Source organism: Lissotriton helveticus, chromosome 2_1 (genome assembly GCF_964261635.1).
Source record: "Lissotriton helveticus chromosome 2_1, aLisHel1.1, whole genome shotgun sequence".
Taxonomy (NCBI): domain Eukaryota; kingdom Metazoa; phylum Chordata; class Amphibia; order Caudata; family Salamandridae; genus Lissotriton; species Lissotriton helveticus.
In genome coordinates this window covers 1,523,226,563-1,523,243,048 of record NC_136059.1, presented here as the reverse complement: position 1 = coordinate 1,523,243,048, position 16,486 = coordinate 1,523,226,563, and the positions used below count along the sequence as shown (strand labels likewise).

Below are 16,486 nucleotides of genomic sequence, written 5' to 3'. Positions count from 1 at the left end.
GTTGTTCTTTATTGACGACGTTTTGGGATTAGTTCCAATTCTGGAAAGGTAATAGGTTAAGCAGGATTTATCTGTACTGATTGTTGTCTTGAGTGCTTTTCTTGTCAGAGAGGCAGTGCTTTGGGGCACACACAAAAAGACTGCAGTGGCTACAGTCATTATGTGTGTGTTCTCCAAACCAACAACAATGTTGATGTAACCAACATCCTTTCTCAGTAAATTGCCGCCAGCTTCACAACAAGAGTACCAATACATTTTACTTTACCAAGAACTTTTGTGATGATACATAAGCTCTGCTTTTGGTGGACCTGGAGGGCATTGTGGGACTTTACCTATGGGAACAGTGGAAAGCTGACTTATTTTTGTCCTCCGAAGAAGTCAGAGGCCTCCAGTAAAGCAGCAAAATAGGCTCGAGGGAGGGCCGCCCTTTAGCATGGCCACACTGGGGAGTGGAGAGGGGCACCTGAAACACCCAGCTGTGCTAACTCAATACGGTTTGAAATATTGATTGTAATAAGAGAAGCATTTTTTTGTTCCCTAGAGTCTGGGAGGTCTTCTGGCAGGAGAGGATGGTGAGAAATGTTGTGGAAGGGAAGGTAGAAGTGGGAGACAAGGAGTGGGGACTGGGAACCTGACGTAGAGGCAGAAATAGGGATGGAGAATACAGGCAGCTGGAGGCAAATGGTGGGAGAGGAAATGAGAGAAGAGCAGAGTGAGGAAAGGCACCTGGAGGGAAGAAGAGAGCGAGGGAGTGTAGGAAGGAGCTGGGGAGGAACAGAGATTAACAGAGAATCTGAGGGAGGATGGAGAAGAAACGTGTCCCATTCAGGTGTGAGGAGCTGATCTTGGCCTGCTTTTTCTTTGCATTCTGGTATTTGTAGTTTTGCATGCTAAGTTATAAATACAAAACTACTACAACCGGAATGACTGTCTTACTTATACCTGGTATAGGACAACTTGAAATGTCAAATGAAAGAGGAATAGGAAGATAGAGTGTGTGGGGTGTTGCAGTGGTGGAGAAGTGGCAGGGCACTAAGACTTGTCACGCACTGGAAGACTGGACACCAATTCCAGGAGTGGGATGGAGGAACAGAAAAAACACACACACACAGCAGAACACTCAAATGCAAGGCGCCGGACTGGACAGCACGCTAACCTCAGAGTACAGGAAAGTAGAATATAGAAGTGTCTGCACACTAACCTACATCAGTGTATTTCTTCAAATTCAGGGACCCACCACTGGGGACACAACACTGGTAAATGAAGATGGAATATATTTGGAGGCAAGTGCACACCACTCGGTCAAACAAGCGCTACCTCAATTCAAGCCGCGGTGACCCTGATGAACGCATTAAAAAAAATACATGTGGGGGCTCTTTTAAAGCAACAGCGCGCTATCGCCAAAGTCTACATGCCGGGGTCCAGAGCGTGGCCCAGAAGCCTTGATGGCTACCCAAAAGTGAGTGCAACTGCCTATAGAGACACAGAGCGCCCCAAAAGACTTTGCACATGTGAGGCCTCACCAGATCTTGCAAGGTGTTGGGGTCATCTTAAAGCCAGGTCAGCTCCCAATGAAAGTCAACGGGAGCAGCCATCTTGAAATCAGGAAAAACTGAATAGTTCAGAGATATATGCAAGGGGTAATTTCTAAGTCAGGCAAGACTGACTGCCACGAGAATCCAATGGTATCAGTCATTTTGAAGTCGCGCAACACACAATAAAGGGCCAAAACACCAAAGAAAAAAGAAAAAGAGCTGATGAAGCCGTGCAAAAACAAGGATTCAACATCAAAGGCCAGAAGGAAGTAGCTAGGATCCAACTATGGTGAGAACATACTCACTATGGCCAAATAAGGCATTCCTAGCACTATTTGTCGATGCCCCCTACCCTTTGAACTCTCAGACTCCTAAACCAAGGTGGGAAAAATGGATTTGACATTGCAACACTATTTGGGAGCCACCTGCAAAAGTCACTTGAACGAACAGGTTAAAGACCTCTTCCTCAACTTAGTCGACGATAACCTACTCATAGCTCATAACATTCTCACCCAGGTCCATCAGCACATACAAAGGTCTCATGAAATACCTCACAGACAGTTTAGATCCACAGTGCAATGTCAATTAAGAATGGTACACATTCAAAACAGCATGCCAGAAAGCGGATGAATCACAAGACGATTTCACAATGAGACTGTGCAAGCATGTAATGTAGTACAAATTTGATAAGTTCAACAATGAGGAGGCAATAAGACTGTGTATCGGTGAAGGGTGATACTCTACTGGGTCTTGAACCAAAACACTTAAGGAAACATACACACTGGACAAAATACTAGCCATGTCAAGGACGAATTCCAGAGCCACGTCGCACGCCTTAAACATGGAAGGCGGCTGAGTGCTAACACTCAAGCAAGTCCATTGGATGACAGGAGGAAGCAACAGACCTGCTAGACAAGCGTCCACAACGGGTAAGGCTGTAAGAGCATGCTAGCGATTTGAAATAACATATGTATCTGCTTGTTGGCACCGGCCCAGCTATTAGACAATGGTGTCGAAAGTGCAACATGGACAACAACCACTTCACAAGCTGCTGCATAGGGGGTCACTGGAAGTCAGAAAGGGGACAACCGGACAGGACGAGGGCATACTCGAGTCACCATGCAAGAGACATGGATGCGTGCTATCGCAGCCCCTCGTTGCACTCGGATTCTGCCTCAACACCAGTCAGTGATTTAAGTCTATACCTTTTGACAGAAGCGGCAGCACCAGAAAAGCAGTCAGAACACATACAACTACTGGAAAGAAAAGAGATACAAATGCTGCCTCAGCGATCTCACGGTGGGACAGCACACTGCTCTGTTTGTACTGGACAGTGGAGCCACGTGCAACATAATTTGTTTATTAGAATACAGCAAAATGGAGCCAAAACCCCACATGTCACCATTCCGCATGGATGTCTTCCAATGGGGTGCAGGACACCCAGTGATGAACCTGGGAAAGTTCTAAAAGACACTCATGTACAATGAAGTATCACAACAAGACAAAATACATGTTCTAAGAGGAGACATTCTAGTGCCATGCCTCCTGAGCAATATCACGGCACAACTCATGGACCTCATAGCAGTGAGATGTGTAGTGACAACACATCACAGCATCCTAAAGGAACACCAAACACTTTTCAAAGGACTAGGGAAGCTAAGAGACACACAGGTCACCCTTCACATCAATTAAGTGATCAAACCTGTGGCCCAAAACCGCAGCCAAGTCCCAGTGCATCTTAAACTCCAGGTGCAGGAAAAACCTAAGAGCCCGTTTGAACAAGACATCATTGAGCCGAGTCATGGTCGGACTCCGTGGGTGTCTCCCATCGTTGTTGTACCAAAGAAGAATACACAAAAATATGTATCTGCATGGACATGCATCTACTAAACACAGTGATAGAAAGAGAGAGACCCACTGAATGACATGATCAGCTGTCTTAATGGAGCCTGCATATTTTCCAAGCTAGATCTCTTCAAAGGATACCATCAACTAGTACTCGACCCCCAGTCATGATAGAGCACAACATTCTAGACACATCTTGGACTGTTTCACTACAAATGGCTAAGCTTTGGGGTGTTGTCCATGGGTAAAATCTTTCAGGAAATGGTGAGGAGAGTGATAAGGCAGGTAAAAAACTGTTTGTACTACAGCGATGAAACCATGGTGTTTGGATGCACATAAGAGGAACACAACGAGCTCTAACAGAAGTGTGCTGCCGTTTTTAAAAAAATGGATTAACACTTAATGAGGACAAGTGTGTACTAGAGAAGACGCAACTCATCTTCTTTTGGTACATCTTCTCCCAGGACGGAATGTAGCTGGTCAGGAATAAGGTTGAGACACTTACAAACACCCAAGACCCAGCTGATGTAGCTGATATATTGTCATTCATGGGGTTAACAAGCTACTCTTCCTGCTGCATGAAGGACTTTGCAACAGTAAGCAGTCCACTCTGAAAACTCACCAAACAAGGACAGCCACTCACATGGACAGTGGAGTGTGAGAATGAATTTGCAGATATCAGGAAGGCGGTCACATCGGTGGACCACCTTGCCTACTTCGACGTATCACTCTGCACTGAACTCACGTTAGTCGCCAGCCCCATGGGACTAGGGGCAATCCTGGCTCAACACAAGCCAGGGCATGACTTCCCAAGGTGAATTGTCGCATATGCGAGCAGGAGCCTAACCAAAGTGGAAAAGGCATGCTTGCAGTCTGAGAAAGAAAGCCTGGCAGTTGTGTGGGCTTGTGAACACCATCACATGTACTTGTATGGAAAGCCATTCACAATTATAATGACCATCAAATGCTTATCATGATCTATGGCAGCCTGAATCCCAAAATTCCACAACGCATCAAGAGGTGAGGAATAAAACTATGATTTCAAGATAATATACAAGCCAGGGAAAAACACAACCCTTCTGACTACGTTTTGAGACACCATTTGCCAAGTACCCAAGTGTCACTGTTATGTTGTCCCTTTAATTCTTTTCAGAATGTTTCCCATATTCTAATGTATCCTAGTTTCCCTTGCCTAGCAACTATGGGAGTTGCTGATGAAGAAGCCCTGTGTAGGATGTTCCCTACCTTGCTCCTGTGTTCCTTTAATAAACTACACCTTTCAACCTTAATTGTGTAGTATTCAACTTTACAATTTTGGCGACTTGGCTTCAAGGAACACCAGGAATCTAAGAACCCTTTTTCTCTACATTTTCCGTTTATATTTGGAAAAAATATTTCAAGAAGAATTCATCAAGGGTTTCAAGACATATTTCAAGCTGTTTCCAGTTTATCGTCGTTTATGACAAGAGCTGTTTCCAGTCTATCGTCGTTTATAACAAGCCTTGATGAACACTTCGTGAGTAAACCCAAGGAACTTCGTGAGTAAATTTCCTTGTTTACTTTGCGCACCTCGGCGAACCTCGGCATAATAACTCTAGCGGCTATTAATTATTCCGCTTTTGCCAATTCTACTACAATTTCACTTTCCTTAAATTTCGGAGACTTTAAATATCATTGTTCTACATGCGTCTTTTGAAAATTAAGGAGACCGTTACCTTCACGCGCCATTGTTCATTTCTGCGCGTTCCAAGTTTACTCGCTCTCCTTTGCTCTGCTTCACTGACGTTTACTGTTACGTCCCCTGCGCTGACGCTTGCTGTGACGTATCCTACGCTGACACCTGCTCTAACGTCTACTCGTCAAACACCTTCCACGCACTGACGTACAAGGATTGTCTCCATAACAACGCTTCCTAACGCGTTTGAGAGCACATACAAAGATCGTCTCCATAGCAACGCTTCGTAACGCGTTTGAGAGCGCTCTTCAACACATTGCACTCGTTTATTAAACGGATCCGATTTTATTCAAGAAAATTTACAAGTACTTTTTATGTGATTTTTCATTCTTAAATTTAATTATTTCTCCTTTCTTCATTTCAAAGCGGACTGTCAAGGAATTCTTCTACACCAACTAGAATCTTCAAGTAAGATTTTATTTACTCCTTAAATTTATTATTATTCAAAATGACTTCGCAAAATTTCACAATTCAATCGCCACAACCTTTTTGGCCTTCTGGTTTAGAACCATGTATGAAATGGCTTCAATGGAAAGCTTATTTCATGAACTTTATCGACACTATTGATGAAGATGGTAAAATGAAACCGGAAAGAAAGAAAACATTATTTTTCACTCATTAGGTGCTGGTGGCCTTAAAGTTTATGAAGAAATGCCTAAAAGTGGTGGTGGTGGTGATTCAAACGTTTTTGATATTATTTTGAAAGATTTTGATAGTCATTTTTCTCCTAAGGTTTGCATAGGTATTACCCGTTACAAGTTTTTTCACAGAAAACAACGACCTGGAGAAAACATTGATGTTTATATCGCTGAACTTAAAAAAATAGCTGAGGATTGTAAATTCGACCATCTGCAAGAGCAATTTATTAGAGACCAAGTAGTTATGCACGCTTCTGATCCTTCTATTCAGGACAGACTTTGGATAAATGGAGACTCAGACCTCAAAGATATTTTAACCATTGTAAGAAAGGCAGAACTTTCTGGTCGTAGCGCGAAAGCGATCAAAAATGAAGAAAAAGCCATTTCCGAATCTAAAACTACTAGTGATCAAACCGTTTCAAAAGTTCAAGGCAAATCCAACTATAAACAAAAGCTTCAATCTAAAAACAAACCTACTGAATTTAAAAGGAGTGATAATTTAAAATGCTTTCGTTGTGGGAGCAGTTCGCACTTAGCCAATTACAAGCTGTGTCCGGCGATGAAGGAAAATTTTTCAAATTGCAATTTAATTGGACATTACTCCAGGGCTTGCAATAGACTGAAAAGTAAAAAAGTTAAAATTGTTTATGAGTCATCTTCTGATGATGATGAGGATTTAAGTAACAAAGTTATGCATTGTTATGTTGATGATGATTGTGTGAAGAGTATTACACCTTGTTCTATGAATGATATTTGCATTACTAAACCTCTTGAGAAAGTTTACATTTTTAATATTAATGACTCAGGTAAAAGGAATGTCCTTAAGAAGCCTATTTGTAATATGCTTATTGGTGGGGTCCCTATTGATATATATGCAGATTCTGGTTCCCCATATACTATCATCAATGAAAATGTTTGGAATTCTAAATTTGTACGTTATTTAGGAAATGATCTTTAGTCTCCTGACATCTCGGCTGAAGGATTTTCCGGTGGTAAGATTGATGTGATTGGTTACAAACCTTTAAAATTCAAGTTCAAAGGGAGAGAATCTTTGGGCAAATTGTATGCTGCCAAACTTGGACCTTCTGTTCTAGGATGGAGAGATCAGTGGGATTTAGACATCGTTCTAAACCCTAACAGTCCAGATCCTGTTTTAGTTATTAATGAAGGAACTGAGATTGGTGATTCCATGCTTTAAAAGTTTCCAAAAGTGTTTAGTGGTAAAATCGGCAATTTTCAAGGTTTTTCCCACCACATCGTATTGAAAGATAACGCCAACCCTAAAATCTTTAAAGCCAGAAATATTCCTATTCTTGTTCGTGGCGATGTTGAAAAAGAACTAGAAAAACTTGTCAAAGAAGACATTATTGAACCAATAGAGTCTTCCAATTGGATTTCGCCAGTGGTCATCGCAAGACGTGCCAATGGCAAAATCCGTCTTTGCGTTGATCTCCGCCATTTGAACGAGAATATTGTCGTAGACAAATTTCCCTTACCTAAAATTAATGAAATGTTGTCTTTAGTTAATGGTGCTATGTTTTTTTCCACAATAGACTTATCCTCAGCATACCATCAGATTTCCCTAGACACTGAGAGTAGACAGCTTACTGCGTTTATCACTCCCATGGGGTGTTTCCAATTTAAACGTATGCCATTTGGTTTGGCATCTGCTGCTGCCATCTTCCAACGCATCATGCACCAGCTATTTGGGAAACATCCTAAAGTTAAGTTCTTTCAGGATGATATTCTGGTTTATGGTAAAGACAAAGATGAACATAATGCCATTCTTGAAGAGATTTTAGGCATTCTTGAAAAAAAAGGTTTAACAATTGAATTTTCTAAATGCAAATTTGCAGTCAAGTCTGTGACTTATCTTGGACATGTTTTATGCTGTGATGGCGTTTCTACCAAACCTAAATTGGTTGATGCCATAAAAGATGCTCCTCCTCCCTCTAGTAAAGATGATGTAAGATCATTTTTGGGAATGGTAGAATTCTATTCTAAATTCGTTAAGAATTTCTCAAGCAAGGTTTTCAACATTAGACAACTTTTAAAAAACAAAGTAAAATTTGATTGGTCTCCCTCTTGTGCAGATGAGTTCAACAGTATCAAGCTAGACATCATTAATGCTCCTGTATTATGCTCTTTTGATTTAGATCTAAACTCTGTGGTCACAGTTGATGCTAGCAACAAAGGCCTGGGAAGTGTTTTATCTCAGATCGACAGCTCAGGTAAAGAGCGCATTGTTGCATTTGCGTCAAGAGCACTTTCCGTTCCAGAGAGTAAATTCTCTGTTATTGAGAAAGAAACTTTAGCTGTAGTCTGGGCTCTTGAACACTTTCGCAGTTTCGTATTGGGAAAGGAATGTATAGTGCGGTCAGACCATAAACCCCTCACTAAACTCCTTTCTACTGAAGGCCTTTACAATGCCACTGCTAGGATAGCGAGAATGTCCATGCGGTTACAAGATTTTATCGTCAAAATTGAATACCTACCTGGTAAAAGCAATGTTATTGCTGATTTTCTCTCCCGAATGCCCACTGACCTACAAGAATGTGAGGTGAATGAGTGGGATTCCCTTCATGTTGCTTATATTCTTGATAGTAACCCTTTTTGTATTGATAAGAAGTTATGGAAGGATAATTATCTTAAAGATAAAATTTTAATTTCTGTCATTTCTTTCATTCGAGAAGGTTGGACAGAAAAAAAAGAGTTGACATCTGATTTTAAGCCCTATTGGGAGGTTAGAAATGAGCTAACTGTTTGTGATGACACTATTTTTAGAGGTGATAGAGCTATTCCTCCTTCATCTTTAAGAAATAACATTATTGATTTGTGTCACAAAGATCATTGTGGCATTGTAAAAACCAAACAAAATGTCAAACAGTGGTATTGGTGGCCAGGTATTGATGTCCTTACAGAAAGAACTGTTCGGGAATGCGTCACTTGTTCCAATTCTGATAAAGTACTCAATACGCTTAAACCCGACTTGTGTGAACCCTTGGTTCCAGAGGGTCCTTGGCATACTGTTGCCATCGACATTATGGGACCAATTGGAGAGGATCACAAATTCATAATCTCTATGATTGATGTGTTTTCCAGATGGCCTAATATCACTATTGTGGACAAGATTGATTCTTCATCTGTTTTGAATTTTATTGACAGGGTTTTTATTGAAGAAGGCCTTCCCAACCAGGTCATTAGTGATAATGGCGTTCAATTCACATCCAAATTAACTAAGTCTTACTTTGAGCGAGTTGGTATTATTCACAAGACTACCTCTCTTTACAACCCTAGTGGTAATGGACTTTGCGAAAGGTTCAACAGAGTCCTGAAGAATGCCATACAGATAGCTGTGCAAAATGGTGAGGATTGGGAAACTTCTGCTTTCAAAGCTGTCTGGTCCTATAGAACCAATATTCATGATGCGCTAAAAATGTCACCCTTCGAGATCATGAGAGGTCGTGTTGCCAGAACTAAATGTAATCCCAAATGGTTACACAAAAAATCTTGTTTAGACATATGTATGAGTAAAGTTAGAACTAATGTCATTGAGAAGCACCTAGAGTATAAGAGAAATTTTGATTAGAAATGTTGCTCTAGCACTGCAGATGTTAATGTTGGTATGTGGGTTAAAGTGAAGAAACCTTGGAAAGTCCGTAAGGGGGATTCTCAATATTCTGAACCCCTTATGGTCAAAACAATTCTTCGCAATGCTGTCCTTCTTAGCGATGGTAAAGTGTGGAATCTTAAAAGAATTGCAATCTACAGAGGCAAAAAAAATTTAACTAAAGACTCTGTTAATTCTCCTGAATTTTCACTTACTACCACTCCTAATTTTATTCCTTGTGGGGATCATGGTGGTTTTAGTGTATCTGAAAATCTTTCCTCCAACTCCAATCCTTCCTCTTCCAATGTAATTGATTTCCCTCCCAATGTGGATGTAGTAGACACTCCTCCCAATATGGATTTGTCAGTTCCTTCCTCTAATGTTCCTGCTACACTTGATCTCATTCCATCTAATCATGATTTTAATTAATAAACTACACCTTTCAACCTTAATTGTGTAGTATTCAACTTTACAGTCACCCTATGTGGCGGACGAATACATCAACTTTGTGCTCAGGCAAAACATTCCAGCTCAGATCACAGGCGAGGAACTCACACAGGAAACCGAGACAGACAACATACTGAAAACAGTGAAGAGCATCATGAAGTAGCAATGGTGGAGGCAATTAAAAAACAACAGCCACTTAAATGACGTGTTCAATAAAGAGGAGATCCTGGCATTCAAACAAGTGCAGGAGGAATTGTCTGAAAAAGAGCACAGAATACTCCCTCGAGGCATCAGGATAGATATCCCACAGACCTTTCAGCAACCAACAATCAATACGGTGCACGAGGATCGCAGGGTGATGATTGCAACCTAAGAAAATGATGAGTGAAATAGTATGGTTCCCGGGTCTAGACCGCTTGGTGGAAAAAGTGATCCTGTGTGCCATCTCTGCCAGGCCACGGGGAGGCCACCCAAGCCAGAGCAACTACGAATGTCTGACCTCCTGGACGCCATGTGGATGACAATAGTTGCAGTCGTTATGGGTCACTGGACACTGGGGGATAACTACTGGTCATCATTGATGAATACTCTTGTTTACCCCTAGTGCGCCAGTTAGCGTCCATGTCGACAACAGCCATTCACCCATCCTAGACTATATCTTTTCAACTTGGGGCTTCCCACTAAAGCTCAAAACGGACAATGGAGCCCCTTTCTCAGGTAGAAATTTCAAAGATTCATACACTACCTGGGCATAAACCAGCAGAAGATAATGCTACATTGACCGCAATCAACTGGCATGACTGAGCGACATAAAGAATACAGTCCAAAGAGAAAAGCTCACACAAATCTCAGTTGGCCAAGCCCTATGTCAAGCCCTGAGGGATTATCACAACACCACTCATAGCTCAACTGGGCATTCCCGGTGAAACTCGTACTAGGAAGAAAGAGCAGGACACATCTGCCACAACTGGAGATCACAGCCCCACTGAGCCACAGCATCAGATTCACTCCTGCCCAGGAAGCCAAGATGAAGATGAAGAAACAAGCAGTCACTTGACGACAAGCAACTAAACGTAAACTCAAGCCCGGAGATCTCGTACTGGTAGGACAGAGACAAACACTCCATTCTCATGCAACCTGCGAACTGTCACGAATGTTAAAGGGTCAATGATCATGGCAGTATCAGGGCCTTACTCCATCACCAGGAACAGCTCTCACTTCAGGGAGTTCCTGCTGCAGCAGACAATGAGGGCGATGGGAGCAGGCACACACAGGTGCCAGTCAAATGTGACATCTCACAGGAATCTTATTAGACAGCTCAACCCAATGGCGCGGAACCGCTCCATGATGTAGGAACAAAGCTAGGGTCAGGCGGCTGCCTGCCCTTGAACAAAGGTAGCTCACACCCATCGCGAATGATTCAAAAGTCCAAGAGACTGATCAAAGAAGTGGGATCCAAGACCCGAAAGACTGAGTCTTAAGTGTGTCCCATTTCTCGACTGTTTTTCTCTCTCTGTTTTCCCCTTCATATCCTTTGTGTCCTTCCTTTTGCCCTCTCAATTTCTCTATATCTCTATTTCCCTCTTCTTCCGCAGGAAGGTATTTTGTTTGCCAGAAAGGGGGAAGATGTCGCAGTGGTGGAGAAGTATCAGGACACTAGACCTGCCATGCACTGGATGACTGGACACTACTTCCGAACAGGAGGGAGGAGCAGGAAACACACACACATGGTACACTCAGATGCAAGGCACCGGACTGGCCAGCACCCTAGCCTCTGAGTCTGGTAAAGAACAATCAAGAAGCATCTGCACACTAACCTGCGTCCGTGTATTTCTTCAGGGTCGGGGACCCACCACAGGGGACATGACAAAGAGTGGGGGAAATAGAAAGATCGAGGACGAGGGAGATGGGTGAAAAGGGAATATTAGAAAGATGGAAGAAAGGGAGAGATAATTAGGCTGTGAGAAACAGAGGAAAAGCGAGGAGAAAAGTTGGGGGAAATAAAATGAAGAAACAGGAGAGAAGGGGGATGAAGAACTTGGGGTACGATAGAGGTAACATATTGAAAAGTAGAATGGATGCTGAAGAGAGGCATGAAGACAGAGTCTGAGAGAGAGGATCTGAACTTCAATCCAGCATTTTAATTGAATTATTTGTAGTCTTACATTTTATGTCACAAATAAAAGTCTACTAATACTAAAATGTAAAGGAAAGACAGGAATACAACTGACATGGGACAACCTGAAATCTCTGAGGCAAATGAGAGGGGTAGAGAGTAGTGTTGGGCTACTAGCTGGAGTTGCTAAGCCATGCTCATCTGAGCCAGGGATGATACACAACAGAGAGAGCACATACAGAGCTCCAGTCTACACTGGCCGAATGAGTGTAAGAAGCCACAAACTTATTCTGCTGACTCCTCCACAAGTGATGGCTGGTGATCTTTGTAAGTGGTCCAGTGCAAACAAGTCCTCAGTTTTGACAGGATCATGACGTAATGCACCCTATTTCAAGGGAGTGAATTAGGGCTTTGGAATTATGGACTCGTAATACATCATGTGGATGAGGAGGTTACCCTCAGTACAGTGGCAAATGTGTGGGTTAGTCCACACACCTAGCCCTTTCTGCAACAGACTGCCACGACATGGTACTGATCTTGAAGGGCTGACCTTGAGCCTTGAGAACTTCAACTGGTGCACCAAAACGGGGCACCCACGGGTGCTTGTCCTAACACTGCGGATGTAGATGATACTACATGGAGGGATATTTTGGATAGATATTCAACGTCACAAGCTTGTCTTGTGACAAGAGAAAGTCAATATATAGATGTGTTATTTGATCTTGCACCCTGCTTCTTAAAACCCAGCTCCTCCAGAGAACCTGAGATGAAACTCCAGCAATGCTTCAAAATACAGCATCATTCCTGGTCTAGAGGGTACGATATTGTAACAGTGCAAATACATCACTAAAGACTTTCTGCTGCAGCAGTAAACCACACAGAGACATAGTATAAACACAATATAAACCAGGGAGTGAAACACCTTAGAATTTGACGAAGACCTGCTCATCCTTCACAAAGTTTGAAATCCCCCATTTATCGAAATCCTGTTAATATTTAATTTTTACAATGTCTTTAATGACCGACTGTGGCTATACAAGTCCTGCCAATGGTTTCTTAAATGTAAAAGTGGCCAAGGAAAGGAGTGTGGATGTTGCATTAGCTTCGAATTTCGTCTTAGACTATGTTGTTTCTTTTCTTTCTCACATACTGTTCAGCTCTGAGCAAGGCTTGTTGTTGCATTTTCATGGCTACCAATACAAAACCCTTATTTAAAAGTCGTTTTACTTTGATTTAAAAAGAAAATATGTCGTAGTTTGTGCTTAATGAAAAATGCAATTTCTTATAAACTAGCATGTCACGCATCATGAGCTCACCACATATTGACAGTGGATGAAGATGGTTAAAATGCCAAATCTCAAACGTAGTCTTCACCCAAAAATACTATACCTTGTATTTTGAGCTAGTCAAAACACTCATTTAATTCAGAGGATGCATTAACTTTGAGAAGATTATGGATAGATGTAACATCTCTCTTCTCCAAATCCTGCTCGGATAAGTTATACTGAGTTTAACCAAATCAGATGTGATAACCACCAGAACACAAAACGTAACCCTGTGCTAATAAGAGAAAACAGCAAGGGTGGCTTACCAGGTGTTTCCGTCGCCACCAAAACGTGAACCAAATGCGCTGTAAGAACCACTGTCATGCATGTAGGTTAGCTGTCGCTGATAACCTGTCAAGAAATTGAAATAGAAACACGGTGAGAGATCAATAAGATCAATCAATAAGATCAATGTTCTCTGTTCTCGCTTCAGGCTTTGAATTCCCACGTGTTCTCCCTCTCAGATCGTGTCCCTCATCAGGTTTTACGAAAAAACGCGAGAGTTCCAGGTAGCTGAAAAGTTATACACATTGAGAACGAGGGCATTGTTACTTTACCTGACTGTAGCAGGGTAAGCATAATTGTCTATGAAAGATGCACTACCCATAATTAACAAAGTCTGCTATACTCTATTATTTATTAGTATCAGACTGTTCTCTTGCATGGTTCTGCTACCGATTGCATATCTATCCGGGTAGTAAATAACATGCACTGTTGACTGTTTGGTTTCGATACGTTTGGTAAGGTCTGTCTATGTGTAGTAGGTGAGTGGTAGTTTGATATTTTTTGGGAGTGGGTGCTGTTGGTAGCATTGGGGAACTACTACAAGGCTGTACGGGATGTAAACATTGGAGGTGTTTCGCCTAGCATGTTCTGTTGCATGTTGGGCTTTCCTGTGTAAGAAAATCAAACAGAACCAACAAAGCATGTTTACATTCATAGTTAAGTACATCAAAAGGCATTCATTTAATTATGGATAGAAAAGGGGGGGGGCAATCGGCCCCCACGCACACATGGCTGGGCCCGCCCCCCCCCCCCCCCCCCCCGGGATTTGTATAATTATTCTTCATATAGTGTGCATGAGCATGCCGTTTTTAAAGGCATTGATGGCAGGATGCTTTAGTTTGTCATGCGGTTGGTAACACATGATCTGATAACACCAATGAGTGGAATTAGCTGACAAAAATGGGGAAAAGTTAATTCTAAAGGGCTGTGCGGCAATTGCTAACGGAGACAAATGTTTTGTTTAATCGCAGACAGGTCCAAAAGTTGGCATAATGCCTCTGAACACTATGTATTGCTATAGTTAACTACTGAATAGGCAATCTAAACTGCAGTTTCTTTACAGCACTAGGTTCATGCTTTCAATGGTGCAACAGGTGCAGTGAGACAGGGGCCCAAAGTTCTAGGAACCCCTCTAAACACCTAATATTGCTACATTTTGCCACTGAACAGGCAGTGACAAGTACTGGTATCTGCAGACAACAGGGTCATGATTTGAAAGGTGCAGTGGCGCCAAGTCAAAAAGTTGTCAGAATCCCTCTAAACATTTAAGGTGGCTATTACATAGGTAGTGGTGTTGTACCCGTGCTAGTTCAGTAGGTACAGCATACGTTCCTTCACGTCGAGGTGATGGGTTCAAGCTCCACGTCGGGCGTAGCAGTCTGTTTTCCTGTGCGTTCGTATAAGTTAAAAACAGGATTCTGTACTAAATACGCAATTTACAATAATCCGACAAGTGTGTTCATTCTGCTCTCTTAAGACGCGAGCGTAGCTATTCCTTTGGGATCAATTCTCAGAACGTGCTGCACAAGGTTTCTGGATGCGGCGCATATTGCGCAATAATGTATCCACAGAACACATAATGTAGTCTTCTGCTGCGGCACAACTTCACCGGCTACCACATGGGGTTATATAAAGTAAAACAATGAGGTTAGGTGTAGCCTTAAGAGTGAGTCATCCTGTAGGCCAATGATAAACATCTTGCATCCACGTAATGCTCAAAGAGTGTGATGCAAAAAAACACTGCTTATAGCCCTGTTGAGAAATGCACAGTGTGATGTTTAATGTCCTCTTCTTTTGTCGATGGCCTTACAGTGCCAGGATTCTTTCCCCTTAACAATTGCGATCCACTTCACCGGCTACCACATGGGGTTATATAAAGTAAAACAATGAGGTTAGGTGTAGCCTTAAGGTGAGTCATCCTGTAGGCCAATGATAAACATCTTGCATCCACGTAATGCTCAAAGAGTGTGATGCAAAAAAACACTGCTTATAGCCCTGTTGAGAAATGCACAGTGTGATGTTTAATGTCCTCTTCTTTTGTCGGTGGCCTTACAGTGCCAGGATTCTTTCCCCTTAGCAATTGCGATCCTGTAGCACTTTGGTATGTGATATCAACGAGATTATAATAGATTGAGTCAAGGAGGACCATTGAAATGTTAAGTTCCTCGCCTCCCTCGTGCGGGTGAAAGAAGGAGGTAGCGCAGATATATACTAGGAGGTTGATCTATGGGTAGGGACTGTCAGCAAGTTATGCTTTAGGTGGCAAGGAATTCCAGGGTTTGGCCACTTGGAGCAGGAAAGTGAATCCTCCAGTGGATTTCTTATTGGAACCTGAGTTGAGAATCTGAGGTGCTACCTCTGAGCGAAGAGCCCTGTTTGGTCGGCATTGCTTACATTTTGTTGGTAGTGGCACTCCTTTGCCTTGAGATGCTCGGTTGATGGTGCAGAATGCCTTAAACATTGATCTAGCCAGGCCAGGTAGCCATGGCGGTGCTTGTGGGAGTGGCGTCATTTGGTCTTGGGGGGGAAATTATGTGAGCATAGTGTGAGAAGGTGGCCTGGCATATGCTGGCCACTATTCTAGAGGGCACATTGCATCAGTCCAAACGACTGTTATTGATGGTAGGTTAAAGACTACCTTATGGGAAAGCTATCCTAATGGTAGCTGTGGAGAGCAGCCTTCAGGCTAAGTCTTGGAGGGATGTAAATCAGCCAGTGTTATCAGTCTACAATCTCATGAGTGAGTAGATGAGAGGAGAACCACATCGGGTGTATATAAAATATATGTAGTCGTTCTAAACACATCCCTCTAGTCCCTTTTGAGGCCAGAGGCACAAAATTACAGTCAGTAATCTTATTGAATACACGGTAAAGTGGCGCAATATACGGTGAGCCCTAGGGGCGTACCAAACTAGATATCAAGAAAGGGGTATAGGAATCATGATTGGCA

The 16,486-nt window shown here is 42.4% G+C and overlaps 1 protein-coding gene across 1 annotated transcript in view; it reads right to left on the bottom strand.

Annotated features, from left to right (window-relative positions):
• Positions 1-16,486, bottom strand: part of LOC144818753 (alpha-2-macroglobulin-like) — a 1,363,397-nt gene that overhangs the window by 241,820 nt on the left and 1,105,091 nt on the right. The window contains exon 26 of the mRNA XM_078676468.1: positions 13,518-13,602. Within this exon, the coding sequence (XP_078532594.1) occupies positions 13,518-13,602 (85 nt within the window). The remainder of the gene's footprint in view (positions 1-13,517; positions 13,603-16,486) is intronic.